General features: G+C 39.0%; 1 protein-coding gene and 1 long non-coding RNA gene across 3 annotated transcripts in view; one reads left to right on the plus strand and one right to left on the minus strand.

Annotated features, from left to right (window-relative positions):
• tenm1 (teneurin transmembrane protein 1) overlaps positions 1-19,745 on the minus strand; it is a 220,131-nt gene that overhangs the window by 88,612 nt on the left and 111,774 nt on the right. Inside the window, exons 8-10 of one of the 2 annotated variants that reach the window (XM_061786697.1) lie at positions 15,989-16,196; positions 8,555-8,656; positions 5,595-5,789 (exon numbers count right to left, since the gene is read on the minus strand). In XM_061786697.1, coding sequence (XP_061642681.1) covers positions 5,595-5,789; positions 8,555-8,656; positions 15,989-16,196 — 505 coding nt within the window. The remainder of the gene's footprint in view (positions 1-5,594; positions 5,790-8,554; positions 8,657-15,988; positions 16,197-19,745) is intronic. The other variant, XM_061786698.1, reaches the window with a different exon arrangement.
• On the plus strand, positions 1,479-5,539 carry LOC133484335 (uncharacterized). Its single transcript, XR_009790370.1, has 5 exons — positions 1,479-1,528; positions 1,616-1,665; positions 1,897-2,001; positions 2,079-2,167; positions 4,702-5,539. It is a non-coding gene; the product is annotated as an uncharacterized LOC133484335 (long non-coding RNA).

Here is a 19,745-nt window from a genome sequence, read left to right on the forward strand (position 1 = left end):
CTCTTGTTCATTGGTTTGAACAAGATAATGGCAGTAAAGTGTAGTGTCGACCAAGCAGTATGGTTCAGGACAATGTATGATGGTGAAACAAATTTTTATTGCTTGTGGCACATAATGTTAGCACATAGTATGTGTGTGTGGGTTTTTTTTTTTTTTTTTTTCAAATGTTTGTGGCAATTTTTGTAACATTCTAGGGATTACTGCATGTTAACCAATTTTAAGTAGGTGTTGTGACAGTAATGTTGATGGAAATGAGTGTGGTGTCTTACTTTCTGTTCATAATCTTTTTTAAATATAGACATGGCCTGAAAGATAATAGTAGTGTGTGGTTTCTATGGTTACAATATAGAAACCAGAAAATCTTTTTCACGGAGTTTGCCTCCCGGCCTATTCACAAGAGAATTACATAAGGAAAATACATGGTGTCAGCCTCTACGTGACCATTATGTCGCATTAACGGAACACACATTTACTGCATAATTGCCCTGTGCCAACTGGAGGCAACGGAGTCAGTGAAAGTGAGGAATACAGGTTTGCTTAATTTGGAATTGTATATTTTTGTACTATGAACAGAAACTGTGTGTATATAAATTTTTTAACTTCTGGCATCACAAACAGCAAGTCATCACGAGTACTGTTTGAAGCAGGACTAGCTGTAAACGGCCGCCAGCTGGGGTAGGAAATTGGGTTGATGACAGCAGTTTACAGAAAACCAAAACACATACACAACATGATCTCAATCTTCCTCTATCCTCACCTCCATGCTGTGGGGAAAATTAGGATCATACACAAATGTGATTTATATATGTATCTTCCACTTTATATAAAACTCATCCACAGATTTGTAACTTCATGGATCACTGACCTACTCTCTTCACAAGTTCAAATATCTATCTAACTCAAACAAAAACAAGTAGAATAATCAAACATAAACCAAATATAAAGAGCATGTGTGTTTAATTGGAGGGGAAAAAAAGGGGGCCACCCCTTTGGCTGCTAAAAGTTACCGTAATTGTCTTTGGTATTAGGAGCAGACTCAATCATAACTTTTTTTCAAGCATTCACAAAATAGACCAAATTCCTTCCAGCCATTTTATTTGTCTTCCCGTAATACACTTCCAACAAATATATTTCATCTAAACTCAAATGGAAACCAATAGATGCTTCAGTTCAAATCATTTTCTGGGTCATTAATTATGTTGAATACGCTTCCTAGTGATGTTAACAATAGCAGTTGAGTTTTTTTCATTAAATGATGTTATTAAATAACTCATATTATTCTTTTGGAAATAAAAGCTATGATTGAATTAATCTTGTGATACATTAATTGTACAGTACTGTACAGTTTGCACTGCTGTTCATAGGAATGTTATGTTGGTTTCACATCTATAGTTCATGTTCTTTTCACATGGTAAAAAAACTCAGAGCAAACCAAAATGGGTCATAACAAACCACGTGAGAGTTCTCTCTCTCTGTTCACCAGCTGAAGCTAGGATGTAAACAGGAAGAAGGTTTGGTGTGCGGCCAAGTGAGTGAAATACTGCTAATAAATAAAAATTTTGCTAAATTGGTCCTTTTTGATAACTTTCCAATATTTGCATTGAAAATATACCAGGAAATCAAGCAGTAGGTCTCCAGAAGCAAACATCTATGGGCATTTTAAAGGTAAGTCATGATCAATTATACTCCAAGATGTCAAAAGATGCGCTGCTACAATTTGTCTCAGCAACAAAGGCAGCACATTTAGCATCTATGGCAAAAACAAACCACACAGATGTTGGCAGTTTCAGATGAATCGGCTAAAGCCAAAGTCAAACCACTAGCTCACCACAACAGAACAGTTAAATATGGTTTTGTTGTTATTGTTGTTGTTATTTTGTTTTCTTTCTTGCCTAGGTGGTATCGGAATGACAGATGTGGCCCCCACCACAGATCATCTGTATGTCTGTTCTCATCAAACCGTAGTTACTTTTGTATCTATGGCACTGTTTGTTTGGTCAGGTGTGAAACCAAAATTTAACTTGAATGAGGGCAAAAGCAATTGGTCCCTGAACATTTAATCGCTGTAATTTCTTCAGAATCCCAAAAGAATGGTTCATCCGTGGTGACAAAGTCATCTGAACAGAGTTGATCCGCTACAACTGAAGGCAGTTGACAGATGAAGACGGTAACTTCTTGTTCTTCTTCTTCTTGTAATGTCTTTGGATTAACATGTATTGTATGTCGTTAGCAGCACATCTTTCTACAGCGTTTAGGAATACAACTGACTCAAGATAGGATCTTAATGTGCACTCTGTTTTGTACATATACTTAATACCATTATTAGTAAAGGCCAATTTTGATACATACCTGTACAGTATTTAGTAGCAATGTTTTTTTTTCACTCGTTCACAGGATGAAAAAATTGGCTTGATAAAACAGAAATAAAATTTAATGTAAATTGAATGCATAAAATGTATGCAAAAAACGATTGCTTAAAAAATGAGATAGCAGAGAACACCATACTTCGAATTTCTATGGTGAAAAAAGGAGCATAATCAAAATCGTTAATTTACAAACCCATCAACTGATTTGACTTTAGAGGCTGAAAAGTGAATTCAGAGAGTTGCTTCTATACATTACACATTTGAATATAATTGTTGTAAACATATGGAAAGACTGAGGCATAAATTATTATTAAATTGTCACAATTTCAGTTTTCCTGAGTTTTTGGGCATGGCTGAAACAGCACCCTGTGAGGCACTTTGGAGTCCGGAATAAGTGCCCCATCCGCCACTATCAAAGAACTGAGCACCTTTGTTTGAATCAGCAGTTATCCTGCGCAATTGCGAGTTACAGTACTTAGTTATAATTATTTGGCCTATTTTTACCACTACATCATGTAGTTAACTAGCTAATTATACCAAAAATGCCACCCCAAAAAGTTTTCCCTGGATGCCACAATTTACAAAACAGCTTGGTGTCATTTAAAATTACAAGTCTTATATAGTTTGTGTTATTTAGGCTACCATAATACAGTACAGCACTATGGAGAAGGCATAAAAAAGAATTTGATTGACAGTTGATAGTTGAGTGGGGTGTGGTCTCAGAACATTCGGCGAAACCCATGTTTTAGTGCAGTGAGAATGGATTAGGGTTTGTGTTAGGGCATTTATTATTATTTTTTTAATCATTCAAATTTGGCAGAGGGACTTTACAGGGACATTAACTATATTGATGTACAATTGTGCTCATAAATTCACATACACTGGCATAATTTGTGAAATATTGTCAATTTTTGGAATAATGTGACTGATCATGCGGGACTATTTTCTTTTATTTATGGATAGTAGTCAGGTGAAACAATTTGTTCTCATTTATTTTTTTATATAACAATGACAAATGAAATCACAGAAATGGCCCCGATCAAAAGTTTATGTTTGGCCTCATAATACACTGGGGAGTTGAGTAAGGTCTGACAGCTGTTTTTAACACATTTTTGGGTGTGGTATCCAAAACGGATCTCAGTTTTTCACTATCACGTCAAGTTTTTGAAAAAAGTGAGAACAAAGTGGAACAAAGGAAATATATACCTATGTAAATAAAACACTAAGTTTGAATAGTTATAAGCTTTGAAAACTAAAAAAAACAGCATAAAACGAAATAGAACTTACAACGGTATGCCCATGGTTACAAGGTTAAGAGAAAAACCAGCACAAATCCTCTTACTTCCTACTATGCTAGCTTTCTGTTTGCCGATATTGATAGTACTGACCTATTGGGAGCTGCACACACCACTCACCGCACTGTCTCAATTGTGACTGCACAAACAAGTTGCCACGTAGCTGTAGATGAGTCGAACCGTAATCAGCTGGCAAGTCTTACTACAGCTAATCAGTGGAATTTTGCTTATCTGGAGGGTAAGCTGTGGAGAAAAAACTTGACGTGCTTGAAAAAAACTGACTGCTATTTTTGAATCAGCATGCCAATTTTATTTTTAATCAGCATAAAAATCTAACTCAACAGAAATTTGTTTTCAAATTGTTCCCCAGTCATATACACACATTGACACACACAGGTGTAAATATCTATGCAGGATAAGTTTGCCCACCTGTGAATCGTTTGACTATAAGAAGTGTCTGTGTATATATAGTCATTGAGGTTCTAAGCTCTTGAGAGACCCCCTGCACATTTCATCCAGGGCTGCACTAACTTTGTTGGATACTTAGCAATGCGGGAAGCAAACTATCTGTCAAAAAGACCTGTGAGAAAAGGTAGTTGAACTTTAGAAATCCAGGAAAGGAAATACAAAGATACCTAAGGATTTAAACATGCCAGTCGGTAGTGTTCAAACTCTAATAAAGATGTGAAAAAGTATTGCTTCTGTTGATACCAAGCCAAGGTCAGGTGGACCAAGAAGAACAATTGTTGTTGAAGATTGTTAACAATGTAAAGAGAATCCCCAAAGCAACTTTAGCTGAAATGTAGGCCTCTCTGCAAAGAAGTTGTATGGCTGCTTCGAGATGCAAAATAAGGAAGTACTTGAACAACAATGGGCTGCACAGTCAAGGTGACAGAAAAAAATCAGTTACTTAGCCAACACCACAAAACAGCCTGCTTAGAATATGCCAAACAGCACCTTGACAAGCCTCAAAACGTCTGGAACAAAGTTATTTGGAATGTGAGACCAAAATGTAACTAGCATAAATTCTGTTTGGACAGGAGTCTACAATGTTTATGACGAAAAGAACACCATCCCTACTGTGAAACATGGAGGACATTTTGTGGGGGTGTGAGCTACAGTGGCACAGGGCATGTCGTCAAAATTGATGACTAGATGAATGTGGTATGTTATCAGAAAATATTGAAGGACAGTTAGCATTCATCAGCTTGGAAGCTGTACATGGGAGGCACTTGGCCTTTCCAACATGACAATGATCCAAAACACAAGGCCAAGTCAACCCTTCAGTAGCAACACCAGAAAAAAAGTGAAGATTCCGGAGTGGCCTTCACAGTCTCCTGACCACAATTTCAATGACACACTCTGGGGAGATCTCAAATGTACAGTTGTACGTACATGTACATGTGAGACAACCCAATAATTCACAGAACCTGGAGGCATTTTGCCAGGAAGAATGGGCAGCTTTACCACCTGAGAAAATAATGGGTGTGAACCGCAACTTATCAGAAAAGACTGCAAGCCATCATTGATGCTAAAAGGGGCAATGTGCAGTATTAAGAACATGAAAGGGGACCACTTCATCATTTTCTATATTGCTGTTTTTTGTTTTTTTTAAATGATTGTGTGTTTCTGAAATGACTTATAGTTTAATTTGAATCCCATTAAAGATAAAATTATGTGTTTTGCCGGATCGGTCATGTTTTTTTTTTTGGGTGGGAAAAATGGAACATATTCCAAATTCTTGCATAGTATCTAAATTTATGAGTGCAACTCTATAGAGTCAGTCATTCCTGGTTGCGTTATCATTTGGTAGGACCGGTGACATGTTTTTGGAACGTTTTATAATAACCAACACTAAAAAAGGGGGAAGGCCATCAAAGTCATGAGGCTGAAAAGTGCATTCAGTGGAAATGTTTTGGTGTTGCTGTCTTACCTAGTTCACAGTTTACTCCCTTGTAGGCTGGGCTGCATATGCAGATGCCCTGCATGCACGAGCCATGGTTGGAGCAGGTGGGGTCAATACACTGACCTTCCTCTACATTACACTCTGCTCCCTTCCAACCGGTCAGGCACACACACCTTCCCTTTTCATACACGCCGTTACCGCTGCACAATACAGGGCACGAATCTGTAATAGGACAAACACAGATTACAGCCACGTGAAAAGACACACATAGTACTGCAGTATATTAGCAGGGAAACCGCAGTTACCCAGTGTGACAGGGGCGACGCACTCTTATCTCAACCGCTGCACAGATTCAGCAAATCCTCAAACAGTCTTCCTCTCTTCCTCACACACACTCATACTTACACACATACACAAACACACAGATGCACGCACAAAAACACACACACACACATCCCAGCTTATCACTCACACTGTTTCAATTTACTCAAGCACCACCTGAGCCCGGCTACCACGGCAACCCAAGAATTGGAGAAAATCCCTCCAACGTCACCTCACTTGCTCTGAACAGGCCGTGAAAACAATCGTGAAAATGAAAGATTAGGAAAGAGAGCATTAGGGTTTTATAGAATGAGGAGCTCACTTGATACAGAGATGGAGAGCTGTGCAGCAACCACCCACGTAGGCGGTGACAGTTACCCACCACTCTCCATATACACACAACATCACCTCAAGACCTGACATGTAGACACTTCAAATGGATTTAAATGAAGATTTATAACTAATGCGCTTTTCTGGGCTAATTTGAAATGAAAACCCTGTGCGGATTATATATGTGGGCCTATGTTGTCTTGTTTGATACTTTGTAAATGTAACCCGCTGCACTCCGCAGCAATAAACACACACTTCCCTTTTTACAACTCTTGTCATAACTTTTCAAACAACAAAACACACAATGCAACCAAATGAGCAAAAATGAGAGCAACGCATGAATACATGATGCATGTAAATAAATCACAGGATAAGAGATCATGGCACCTGTTCCAACACAATGAGGCAGTTTTACAATATTGGGGGGGAAAGGGGGCGTGGCAGTGGAAGAAGATTGAAATCAAGTGCAGGGAAAGCCAGAGAAGATTACATTTCACAACAGGGAGCGAGAAAAAGAAAGAGATAGCCGAGTAAAAGTCTAACTAAAAATGATTCCTAGGATGATATACTTATTTAATACAGTTACAATACTTGGTTGTTGGGTTTATTTAACTATATATCATGAGGTGGTTTGTTTTTAGGTTATTGGAATATTTTTTACTTGGCACTGTTGGACACAACTAAACTGACAACTCCTAGCTGGGAATGCTCATTAAGCAAGATTGTAGATGCTGTCTAACAAATTTCAACAATCCTGAGGTAGAACAAAATAACTAAAATAGCAATTTCCTCTAATACGCAGTAGATGTAGAAGTGGTGCATGGATGGAGTAAGAGACTATTAAGTTGTGCAGCAGATGGTTTGTCATGCTGTCATTATAGAAAATATCACACAGACCTTGGTGGCTTGGCTTTCATTTCTCTTTGCCAATTTCTTGTAGATACTGTATTTTGAAGCTAATGCGAGTCAGGGGTGGCTGCCATTTAAATCACCATATTGCTTTTAATGTGAAAAATGTGGTGGAAGAGTCCTCAAAGAACTGCTGACAGACGGACAGACAGAGGGTAAAAGTCATATAAGCTATGAAATGTCTGTTTTAAAAAACCTCTGCAGATGGAATGTTCAGTCTCTAGAGCAGTTCTTGTTTGATACACATTGAAGCTTCATAAGGAAATAAGCCTAAATATTTAATGTGGAAATGGTTAACATTGAAAAAAAAGATTGAACAGATCCAGCCATCCATTTTCCGTACGGCTTGTCCTGCGTTATTAGTTGTTGATTTTGTTTATTATTGCACCTATAGCACAAAGCATCATGCAGGTTTGAACATTTTGGTTACGTTCATTTACATAATGTAGGTACTGTAGCCGGGCTTGGGGAGCACAGCCTTACGTAATCAGGATACAAAAAAATAAAAAATAAAAAATAAAATAAATGTATTCTGTTACAGTTACAGACAAAAAAAACAAAAACAATCAGAATACATTACATTTATGAAAATGTTTGATTATTTCTCTGGATTACATTTTTTAATGCAGGGACAGATAGCCTGGTGGTTGATTGCCTGCTTTCAAACTAGCGGACCGAGCAAACTTTTCAAGAGTTTAACAATTGGATAAATAGTCATAATATATAGCTCAATGGACCACCATTGCTTCTCGCCCCAGAGAGTTTTTTTGTTGGCCATCAGTGATATGACACAGCCACTGGATGGTCATGTTGGCTTCCCAAAAGCGGCTTGAGGGAATGGACGGTGACTGTTTCCGCAGGTTCACCTACGGAAACCTTGTTATGACTTTTACTTCCTCTAGATAATCAAGTTTAATTGTATTCACTGGAGGACTTATTCATTTTAGATATCATTTACAAAGATGTTCTGAGGACCAGGTTTCAAATCCGGCCTCGCCTGTGTGGGGTTTTTGCATGTGTTCCCTGTGCCTGAGTGGGTTTTCTCAGGGTATTCTGGTTTCCTCCCACATCTCAAAAACATGCATGGGAGGGTAATTGAAGACTCTAATTGTCCGTAAGTGTGAATGTGAGTGTGAATGGCTGTTTGTCTATAATGTGCCCTGCGATTGGCTGGCGACCAGTTTAGGGTGTACCCTGCCTCTCGCCTAAAGTCAGTTGAGATAGGCGCCAGCACAACCATGACCCTAGTGAGGATAAGCAGTTCTGAAAATTGATGGATGGATTTACACAGAAAATATCCATGCCCTTTGTCCTTTTGAGTCCAACATTGGCAGACCATTTTGTGTCAAAGATGTGAATGATCGTCTCATTTAACACAACATTTTCAGATTTTATTTTATTTTATTTATTTATTTATTTTTAATTACCTTTGGCACAGTTAGGACCCATGAATCCAGCAAAGCAGTGGCAGCGTCCAGCAACACACTCTCCATTTCCGTTACAGCCTTTGGAGCAGCCATCCATTGTGTCTATGCAACAACACAAACACAGAAATCATTAATGTATTCATTTATTTAAGACATTAATAGGCAGAAGAAAAGAAAATAATCCACATGTAACTCCATCAACTGGCATAGCTTTCTGTTATTGAATGAAAAATGTGATAAGCAATGGATGGCTCCCCAGACTCAGAAGCTGTATTAGATTAGCCTGATCCAGCTGCTATCACTCTCTGGAGACTGGCCAAGCACTCACTTACTCGGTGTTGCACTAAGCACATTATGCTGCAGTACAGGTTGGAAACACGTTGCACGCACATTTACATACATCAGCCCTTCATCACCAAACTGTTTACAAGAACACAATTTGGAATGAGATTGAAGAACACAAAATGTGATGCTTTGAATGACCCACTTCGTGGAGAATGGATGATAGTGTAATGTTTCTGCTGGAACACGCGCATGCAGAGGTCAGTCAATGGCAATGCATCATCAAATTAATTCTACCTCGTTGACTTTGCTGTTATGAAGTTAATCTTTGTGACACTTGTCATGTCTGCATATGTTAAGCATAGTGTCTTGAGGTCATTGAGCATGCAATGGGTCACTCGCCTGCCTTCCATGCAGCCAGCATAGGTTCAGTTCCCATTTAGTGACCATAGAGATACCAACCTATAAAAATTCACTCCCACAACAATTTGTCCAAATTCTATTTTGCATATTTTAAACATTTTGTCAAGAACATTACTGTGGAACAGTCATAATTATAATCGTTAATAAATTATGGCTTCAATATTTGTTATTTTAATGTTTTTATTACATCAACCTTGTAATGGCGGACGCAGTTGCAGGCTGAATCAAAGTACCAGTATATGAGATTTTGAAGTGTCATCATCAAAAATATTTGTATCTATGGATTAATTCACCTTTGCCAATTATTTTACAACCCTGGTAAAAAAAAACATTTTTAAAAAGCGAGTCTATTTAATCGGATAAATCAAATCACAAATGTCAAAATTAAAACTCAGCCATCTAGTTTGAAAACAAACAAATAATAGATAGATTGAATTGGAAAGTTTATGTATGGACAATAGATTTGATTTATAGTTTGTGCAATCTACTTCTTGTACAGCTTCTTTTGCATGCTATATATATTACATATTTATGTTTCCTATATCCACAATTGATGCTGAAACAATGCAAATTTCCCCATTGTGGGACTAATAAAGGTTAACTTATATTACAATGATTTTCTAATAATAATAATGTACTTTTAATCTGTCCACGTTCTGTAGTGACGTGTGCAGTGGCTTACTAATTAATTTCCGGTTCAGACCTGGCATCCTGTGTGGACATGTATTATTTAAACACGTATTAATTGGCCTGTTTTTTTGTATTCAAAGTTGGTTACGCTCCACAAAAACACGGTTGCCAGCCAGACCTATGTGACAAGTGTACTGTATCACCAATGTTTTGTGACTGCATGTAACGATAGCTTAGCAATTAGCATGGCGTTACATGGTCTTTGCCTATTTGCTCCTCGTCCTCCTCTTAGTGACAGTTTTGTAAGAAGCATGGTAAGAAGTGTAGCTTATTCGCTACCGTGGAGGTGATGATCAATGACTTACAATGCGTTGACACTGGATGCAAAGAGAACTTTCTCCTCCGTGGCTTGGGAGCCGGGAGGCAAAATGAAATAGCGCGCACCAAGCAGCTGTTCAATGTGGATGCGCCAGTAATGTCAGACGCTGGATTTGTTTTTCCAATATCTGGAACAATCAGTATCACGGCCGTAACGAGTCAACGTTCAGTGATTTCGGTAAGAAAATACGGAAGTTCCATAACATTTGACAGCTCTGTGAATGTGAGTATGAGCAATTATCTTTTTCTATATGTGATGATTGACTAGCGGCTAATCCAGGGTGTAGTCTGACTTTCAACCAATGTCGGCCAGCTCTTTGTGACCCTCAAAAGGATAAGCGGTATAGAAAATAAATGCATGTATGGATGGATGGATCATGTTTTTATGAATACCCCACCAATAGGTATTGATGTCATTGATTGTCTGAGCATAAATTTATGTCCATTTCTCTTTCAGACCATCTCCAAACTTGGTGGGAATAGTATATATATTCTATAGAAGTCTTTGTTCATGATCAAATGTCATGTCATGTAATCAGTGTAAACCACACAATGTAATTAAAAGTAATTCACAAGGATGAATCTGTATCTTATTGGTTCTTCCCATTTCCAATTGGTAACAGAAAAAGGAAAAAGTGACTTATTTTATTTGTATTAAAATATAACACAAAAACAAAAAAAAACAAATACAGATTTCTCACAATTAAATTTTAGGGTCAGAACAAAAGTATAAAATTGAAAAAGGCGCTACAGGACTGAGTCTGATTTTAATAAGTAATTGGACATATTTAGTGTTATGGTTTGATAATGAGCACTGATAAAGTTACTTTAGCTTGTTAGCAGTCATCAGGATAATCAATTAAATAATCAATCAACCAGATTGTATCAAAGACGAATGTGTTTAAAAGGTTATTGTACTCGACTTAATGCATTACTTCTGACACGGAAGATATGCTTTTGCTGCTTTCAGAACCAGTTTGTGAACTGAACTTTCCTTCTCTGTCAATAGTCTATATTATGGTGCAAACACACTTTTTTGGGCCATGACCCACAACCAAGACCGATAGATTATTATGTATCATAGCTGAAGAATTGGAAGAAGAATGAAAATAGAGACAATGCAATCAGACAGACAAACAGCAGTGAAAGCCATTGTTATGTCTTCCTCTTGAAGAGTCGCATTTTGTTCCTGTTAACAATTCATATTTTCTATATTATAATATGGCGGATTGATTGTCTGAGTGATTGTGGCAGCTAACTGACCAATTGGGTCTCCAGTTCTGTTGATGATGTCACACCAAGACATGGTGGCACATCAATTTTGGCGGTGCAAAATGGGCGTTCCCAGGGCAATTTTTTATTTACCGATTCTTCCAAAATGGTTTGATAATATTGGAGAATGACTGCCAGTTTCATTTTCTTGGGTAAAAAGAACAAAAAAAGAACTAGTGAAATATAGGCCATTTGGACGTTATACATCTTTTAAACATTAAAATCAAACTCCATCCTGTGCCCCATTTACCAATATTGTATTTTGAGTTGAGCCAAATTTAAAAAATGAAAAATCATGCCATTTTTCATTTCTTGTGTTGGATTAAAAAACAAATGAATTTAAAGCAAAATAAAAAGTCACTTTTTCAGTTTGATTACCAGTTGAAAATGGAAAGAACAGAAGACGCACAGATTAAAACGTCATCCTTTATTTGACCCAGTGCTGTCCTGCTCTGCTCCTCTGCACAAAGATCGACTCAAGAGTCAAACCACTGCTGTCTGCTCACTTCCTTTATTGAGATTGCATGAATGACAAATCCTTCAATGGCATCGACCACACACACAAACACACCTGCACACACACACACCTTTGCAGAAAAAAACACACACAGCTATGTGACTCTCGCCTTGAGGCATGCGTGACACATGCTAATGAGACAGGCAGCGCAGTTCCTCCACAGCAGTCCATCACTATAGAAACCAAAGTCATTTTCACCTCCATCAGCTGTCATCGTCACACTGATGGAGAGGAGTGCCAATCATCTCCCACACAGTCAGGAAACCTCCTCATGTGAGTCTTCTATCCTCTCGGAAGAAAAATAAACTCACAAGCGTAAATTCTAATATTGGATGTGGCACCTGACAAATGCAATGTGCAAGAACTCCTCTGGAAGGTCAGTGAGGATCTTTTATTTCCGAGAAGACGGCATGATCTCTCAGAAGCTCGAGTTCGGGAAGGTTGAAACAGTGAATTAAGATCTGCATTTTCAGGTCAATATCTTGGCTATAATATTCTCCAGGCAATTAACAAGTAATGCATGAAGACCAGTGTATTTGACTACACAGCGTGTGTGTGTGTGTGTGTGTGTGTGTGTGTGTGCGTGTGTGTGTTTGTGTGTGTGTGTGTGTGTGCGTGTGTGTATGCATGCATAATCTATTCTTTCCACTGACTAAACCTTTTTCAGTTGGAAATCATTCATGCCATAAGTTATTGCAGCTAAGTGAGATTATAAAATAGGTACTTCCACCCAAGGGATCTGATTGGTCAAATAAGCATTCCAATTGTAGTTTATGAGCCTTTTAAAGTTCTAGCCATGCTTTATGACCCTTGGGTTTAATGTGAAATGAATTGACTACTTAGCTGACTAGAAATACCCAAGCACTTTCTAACCAGGATTTCATCTGTTTCATAGAAAATGTGTATGCATCTATACGATTATAAATCATCATTTGTGATAGTAATGTACTTCAAAGATGAAAAATAGCTAGTAGAATGTAAAGGAAAAAGTGGGGTGTTTGAATTATGCAAAATTAGCACAGTGGGTACAGAAAGAGGTGAATAATTAATATACTGATTATGTAATTTTTTTAATCAGATACTGTATGTCAATGTTTTTAAAGTAGCATTCTCTCTATTGTTGTCAGCCTTGGTTCATAGTGTAAATACAGATTTTTTTTGGGCTTTTTTTTAGTCAGCAGCAACTATATTCTTACTGTGCTCTAGAAATAAACCAAATCATCTTTAACTGATGCAATGCAAGCCTGTAATCAGCTGACTGAATAGATGCAGCTTTAAATGTTGGTTCACAATCCCTCTTTTACTGTCTCAGGAAATAATTGAAATTACTGTGATTGCCCATGACAGCATTGCAGTACATTTAATCACATGTCCCATTGCTTTTGCAAACATGCTTTACGACCACCCATGTGTTTTTATGACCATGAGCATTTCTTGGTAATTCGGCATTGACTTCACATATTGTTTTTATATTCTTCAAGTTGTCAAATGTTACTGCTGTCATACTGAGTCAGGTTTATCGATTCTATTTATTTAATTTGTTCTGAAGAGCAATCTTATGCTGCCCCCTTATTTATTCTCAATATTTGTAGCTGGATCCAGTTTCTATTTGCTGTACAAAAGCTCAATTTCCCAACAATGATCTCCAGCTCACAGGGTCTCATATTAGAATGGTTTGCCTCACAGCTCAGTGGTTTTGGTTTCCTTCATCCAAAACAACACAGTGATAGTTCATAACCATTCTCAGAGGTTTGAATTGGTTTGACTTTGACTATCGAAGGACTGCCGGCTGGCATTCAAAGCCCATCTCTTTTGACTGTATTTGCATTATTGAATGGAGGCCGATTCCACTCCACCTCACCATATACAAATGAAACAAATGTTGTATCACCCTTCAAACCGAACGTCAACTGCTCGACAACTCTGGAATAAAACCTGTACTTATTGGTTGCATGCTGTCAGTCATTACATAAAGAACGCTGTCAAAATGAAAAAAAATGTCATGATTTCTTAACAGTGTTTTTGTCACAATGTGGCAGTTCACCTAAAATAGTTTACAGCCTGGTCTTTCAAGAGGTTCTTATTTTGAAAGCGTTGTAACATCCATGTGTAATCAGGATGATTACATCAGCAAAACATCTCAATCACCAAATTCCCAAAAAGTTGTAAGTCCCCTTATGAACTACATTGAAAATAATAACAGTCAGTAAATCTTTTTGTCATTTTTTTTTATATGTGAGTCCACAACATCTCATCTTTGTTTCAACATGAATGCCAATTTTTGATTCAACACACTTCAGTCATGTAGCTGTAGATTTGCCACGTGTCTTGAGAATACTGCGATTGGCTGGCGACCAGTTGAGGGTGTACCCTGCCTCTCGCCTGAAGATAGCTGGGATAGGCTCTAACACGCTTGTGAGGATAAAGCAGTACAGAAAATGGATGGATGTCTTGAGAACACAGTGTGCAAAAATTAACACTTTTGGTTGTATTGATGCGCTCCTAGGTTTTAGAAATATATTTTAAATATATGTTGCAACAAAATTACTACTTGTGAGTGACACATTATAGATGAATAAGCTACATCTACAAGTTGACCAACGTTCCATGCAAGACCTTGGAGTCTAGACTTGCTGGATAATTGCAGAATGTGGTTTGTACTGTTTGAAGGACCTTGCCTGAGAGCCCAGGGAAGTCTAAGACAATTCGAGACAAAAACAATACGTTTCTCCATGCATCCATCCATTTTCTGTACCGCTTCTCCTCACTAGGGTCGCGGGCGTGCTGGAGCCTATCCCAGCTATCTTCAGGTGGGAGGCGGGGTACACCCTGAACTGGTCACCAGCCAATCGCAGGGCACATATAAACAACAAACATTCGCACTCACATTCACACCTACGGGCAATTTAGAGTCTTCAATCAACCTACCATGCATGTTTTTGGAATGTGGGAGGAAACTGGAGTCTTCTGAGAAAACCCATAAGGGCACGGGGAGAATATGCAAACTCCACACAGGCGGGGCCGGGATTTGAACCCCGGTCCCCAGTGCTAACCAGTCGTTCACCGTGCCGGCCACAATAAGTTTCTTATAACATCTATTTGTGGACAGCATACTGTAAATAAAGTGTGTCTCTTGTCACCCTTTAGTGTTATATCAACTTTAGATGAAAGACTTGGGATCAATGGTGCGCAGTTAATCTTTGCATCTTTGACCTACACACAAAAATGTCTGCACATTCTGCTGACTCTTTAATTGTAATTTATTAAGCTGATGTGCCCTTGAGAAAAGGCACCCAAATGCTCCCATTTACATCTCCAATGTATCACTCGCAGTATTCACTACTGTATCACAAAGTAAAAACCCAGCAATATTTTTTCTTCCATTTTCAGTCAATGTTGGTGTAATGAGTAGGTTTTATCCTTACATATTTATGATGAAATGTATTTTATGTCACATGCATGTGTTCTCTCAGCAATGAAACATTCCCCCCCCCCCCCCCCCATACTGCCTATCTTATTATTGCAACCTCTCAACATTTTCATTTCCCCCCTACCTTCATTTAATGTAATGTCAAATAAAAATGCCACTGGTAATTATCCACTTGTCAATATTCAACCACATTATTCAGACTCCAAATTACTCCAGGATCCGTGTGTCTCATAGCAATCAGTGCTGTACCGAGTTTTGCCATTTATACAAGCAGTTACCATTCTCTTTCAAATGTCTGTCTCTTTCCACACCAAGCTCACTTGAATAATATGAAAAGTTCTCCATTAAAATAAATGACCTGACACTTCAACATGTCAGTCTGTTTTCATATATAAACAGATGAAAACTGAGAGAGGACAAGGCAGCGAAGGACATACAGCGGCAGCATTCAACGACTCAAACAAATCAAAATATTGCCACCTGTGAAGATACAAATTCTCACCTATGGGAGTGCTGTGGAGTAAGACTTGTTCGAGGTTGCGTCCATCATTGTAGAGAGCTAGATGCCAGGTGCCAGGGTCCATATATTCAATGAAGCGTGTTTCTTGGAGGCCGCTAAGCAGCAAACCTTTAGGTTCGTTACCAGCTGAAATAGGATCACTCAAAGACCTGGGCACCGCCTTTCCATCCAGCAGTTTCACAAAGTCGAACTAGACACACAAGGAAACATAGACAACAGTAAAACTGCTTCCACAAAGCAAGAAAAAAAACACATGCAACTGCAAAGGCAAACCTTGGACAGTGGTGTTTTTGTTGTTGTTGCAGAAACAGTCAATTGCATTATCAAAATGGTTTAAAAAATTGCTTTCAGCTTTAATGGAATAGCCTTAACTGTGGATATCAGAAATATAAAAACTACCCAGGTATTCACCAACCAGGCTAGTATATATGCATATATATGAGTATATGCAAATCCAAGTTGTCTCATAAGTTTCCGGACATAGTAAAAATGAACATTTATTAATTAAAACAATTTTTAATACCTTCATATACTGTAATACAGTGATTCTCAACTGTTGTCAACCTGGGACCAAACATTTACTACTGTAGCTAACTCACGACCCATTTTTACAGAAGAACAATAAAGTAGTATTGTTCAACTGTAACACTACTGTTCAAAAAACAGCCTTTGGAAAAACGTATATCATACCATATTTTTAACCATAGCAAAACATGCTTGCATGTTCAAAGTGCCTTTCAGAGCACCTTATTAGAAACTGAGGGTGAACATGACAACTGGATGTAGAAATATGAGTATCTTACCACTGATCTCTTATTTTTAGGAAATGCAGGATGCAGACCAAACCGTAACAGTTCTAACAGTCTGAATTATGCTATGAGAACACTGATAGCATTATTTGAATGCTTAAATACCCCAAGTAGTTACATTTCTGACGCATATTTTCCAAATAACAGGCAAGTCTGACCTGGGTAGTGTTGTAACTGAACGAGTTTAATGAACGAAAGTTCATAACCAAGTTCATACTTAGTGCGAATGTGAACTGAACTTAGTTAATTTCTGCCTGATGAATGCAATTGAGAATGTGCTCATTCTGGCATCAAAGAACGGTTTTCTAACGAAAGTTCATTTTCATTCAAGAGTGCCAGGTTTTGCAAGAGACTAGCAGGACAAACCCCATCTGGACACACTATATACGAGCGTTTATATGTTCGGGATGAACGCCGTATTTGGCAACCACCATTTATGTTTACATTCAGCAGCCTGCGTGCGTAAATTGCGTTCAGGGACACTGCGTAAATGGGAGGGAACATGTTCTTTGGTAGTTTTGTAACGCAGTACGTCATTGTAAAATTGATTACTAGGAAAATTATTATTTGTATCAGAATGCTTCAGTTAAAACAATGTGGGGTCACACTGTCGTAATGTGGAATTTATTTTGTTTTGTAAATTAAGAATAAATGCGGTAAAATATTTTGTTAATATAGTCAGCCAGAGCTGCAAGGAATGCAAGGTTATCAATGTCCTTTCACCATCGTTCCTGTCATACTGTGTTGCATGTTTCAAAATTTTTAATTATGAACTATGAACTGAACTAGTTTATTTTTGAAACAGTAAATTGAACTTTGAACTAGTTCGCATAGAAAATGAACTTTCTCAACACTGGACCAGTAAGTGATCAGGTAATCTGGAAGTCTTTATATGGGCACACCGGTAGTGCGTCCCTCTGTCTCTCTTTCCAGTTTGAAGCCAGCAGACACTAGTGTCAGTAACTGCTCATTAGCCTAAATGCAGATCTGTAACCACACAACTGAAGTAAAATAAATTTAAATTAAATTAAAAGGAATACATCGGCTCCAGCACGCCCGCGGCCCTAGTGAGGAGAAGCGGCTCAGAAAATGGATGGATGGATGAATACAAATATACTCTAAATTCTCACCACCCTCTATTTTGAATATGCTTAATTTTACTTCCAATATTTAAGTACATTTAATATCAGAAAATGACTTCTGACAGTACAGCAAATGTCAGATAATCTAAGACTTTTACTCAATTAATAGTCTACAAGGTGACTTCAAATTCATCCATCCATCCATCCATTTTCTGAGCCGCTTCTCCTCACTAGGGTCGCGGGCGTGCTGGAGCCTATCCCAGCTGTCATCGGGCAGGAGGCGGGGTACACCCTGAACTGGTTGCCAGCCAATTGCAGGGCACATACAAACAAACAACCATTTGCACTCACATTCACACCTACGGGCAATTTAGAGTCTCCAATTCATGCATGTTTTAGGGATGTGGGAGGAAACCGGAGTGCCTGGAGAAAACCCACGCAGGCACGGGGAGAACATGCAAACTCCACACAGGCGGGGCCAGGGATTGAACCCGGGTCCTCAGAACTGTGAGGCTGACGCTCTAACCAGTCGGACACCGTGCCGCCGACTTCAAATTCTTACAACATTTTTTTCTGTTAAGATACCTGCATTTTCACTCAAGTACCACTTCAGGTAACTCAGTAATTCTCTTTCTGTAACTCAGTACCAGGCTATGTTTACTTTGCCTCTTCCTCTAACACATCCGATTCCAACAATTTAAACTTCATTTTGGCATTGTGGTGTTGTCCCAAAGGTCCATGGTGAAAACCATCAGAGCTATCAAAAGCGTAAAACCCTATTTTAAATACCATCACTTTGACACGTTACAGCGTAGACAATCTTGCATGAACACACAATTTATTGCCAGCTCTTTGGAACCTTAATAAAGGATTACAATCTTAGAATAAAATAGATAGCCGTTACTGTTGCTGTATGGGCAGATACAACAAAATTGTATCTTAGTAGATTCGATGCAACATGCCCACCAACAGCTCACATAATAATAAAAATTCAGTGCTTGCTATTTGGCATCTTAGCTAATCAGACACATTGCCTTTGTGTCCTCCTCAATATATTGTACATACCGTATTTTCACGACCATTAGGCGCACTTAAAAGTCTTACATTTTCTCCAAAATGGATGGGGCGCCTTATAATGCGGCGCGCCTTATGTGTGCACCGAGTTCCATCCATCCATCCATCCATCCATTTTCTGAGCCGCTTCTCCTCACTAGGGTCGCGGGCGTGCTGGAGCCCATCCCAGCTGTCATCGGGCAGGAGGCGGGGTACACCCTGAACTGGTTGCCAGCCAATCGCAGGGCACATAGGAACAAACAACCATTCGCACTCACAGTCATGCCTACGGGCAATTTAGAGTCTCCAATTCATGCATGTTTTTGGGATGTGGGAGGAAACCGGAGTGCCCGGAGAAAACCCACACAGGCACGGGGAGAACATGCAAACTCCACACAGGCGGGGCCGGGGATTGAACCCGGGTCCTCAGAACTGTGAGACTGACGCTCTAACCAGTCGGCCACCGTGCCGTGCATCGCTTGACTGGGAGCATTTCCTGCTGACACGCTGCTTATACAGAGGAAAAGCGGACGTGGCTGAGGACAGCATGCGGCCGTTAAGGGGGAAGGGTGCACGTGAAGGAGGACGCTCAAGGCACGCCCCCATTAGGTATATGGCGCCGGTATGTGCATTGTGCAAAACAACATCGGTTTGGCTAAGGACCCCCGAAAATGGCACCTACGAAGAGACACGCTTACGAAGCACAGTTTAAACTGAAAGCTGTCAGTTACGCAGAGGAACATGGGAATCGAGCAGCCACGAGAGAATTCAAGATCAACAAATCCATGGTTCGCA

The sequence above is a fragment of the Phyllopteryx taeniolatus genome, chromosome 10, assembly GCF_024500385.1.
Source record: "Phyllopteryx taeniolatus isolate TA_2022b chromosome 10, UOR_Ptae_1.2, whole genome shotgun sequence".
Lineage (NCBI taxonomy): Eukaryota > Metazoa > Chordata > Actinopteri > Syngnathiformes > Syngnathidae > Phyllopteryx > Phyllopteryx taeniolatus.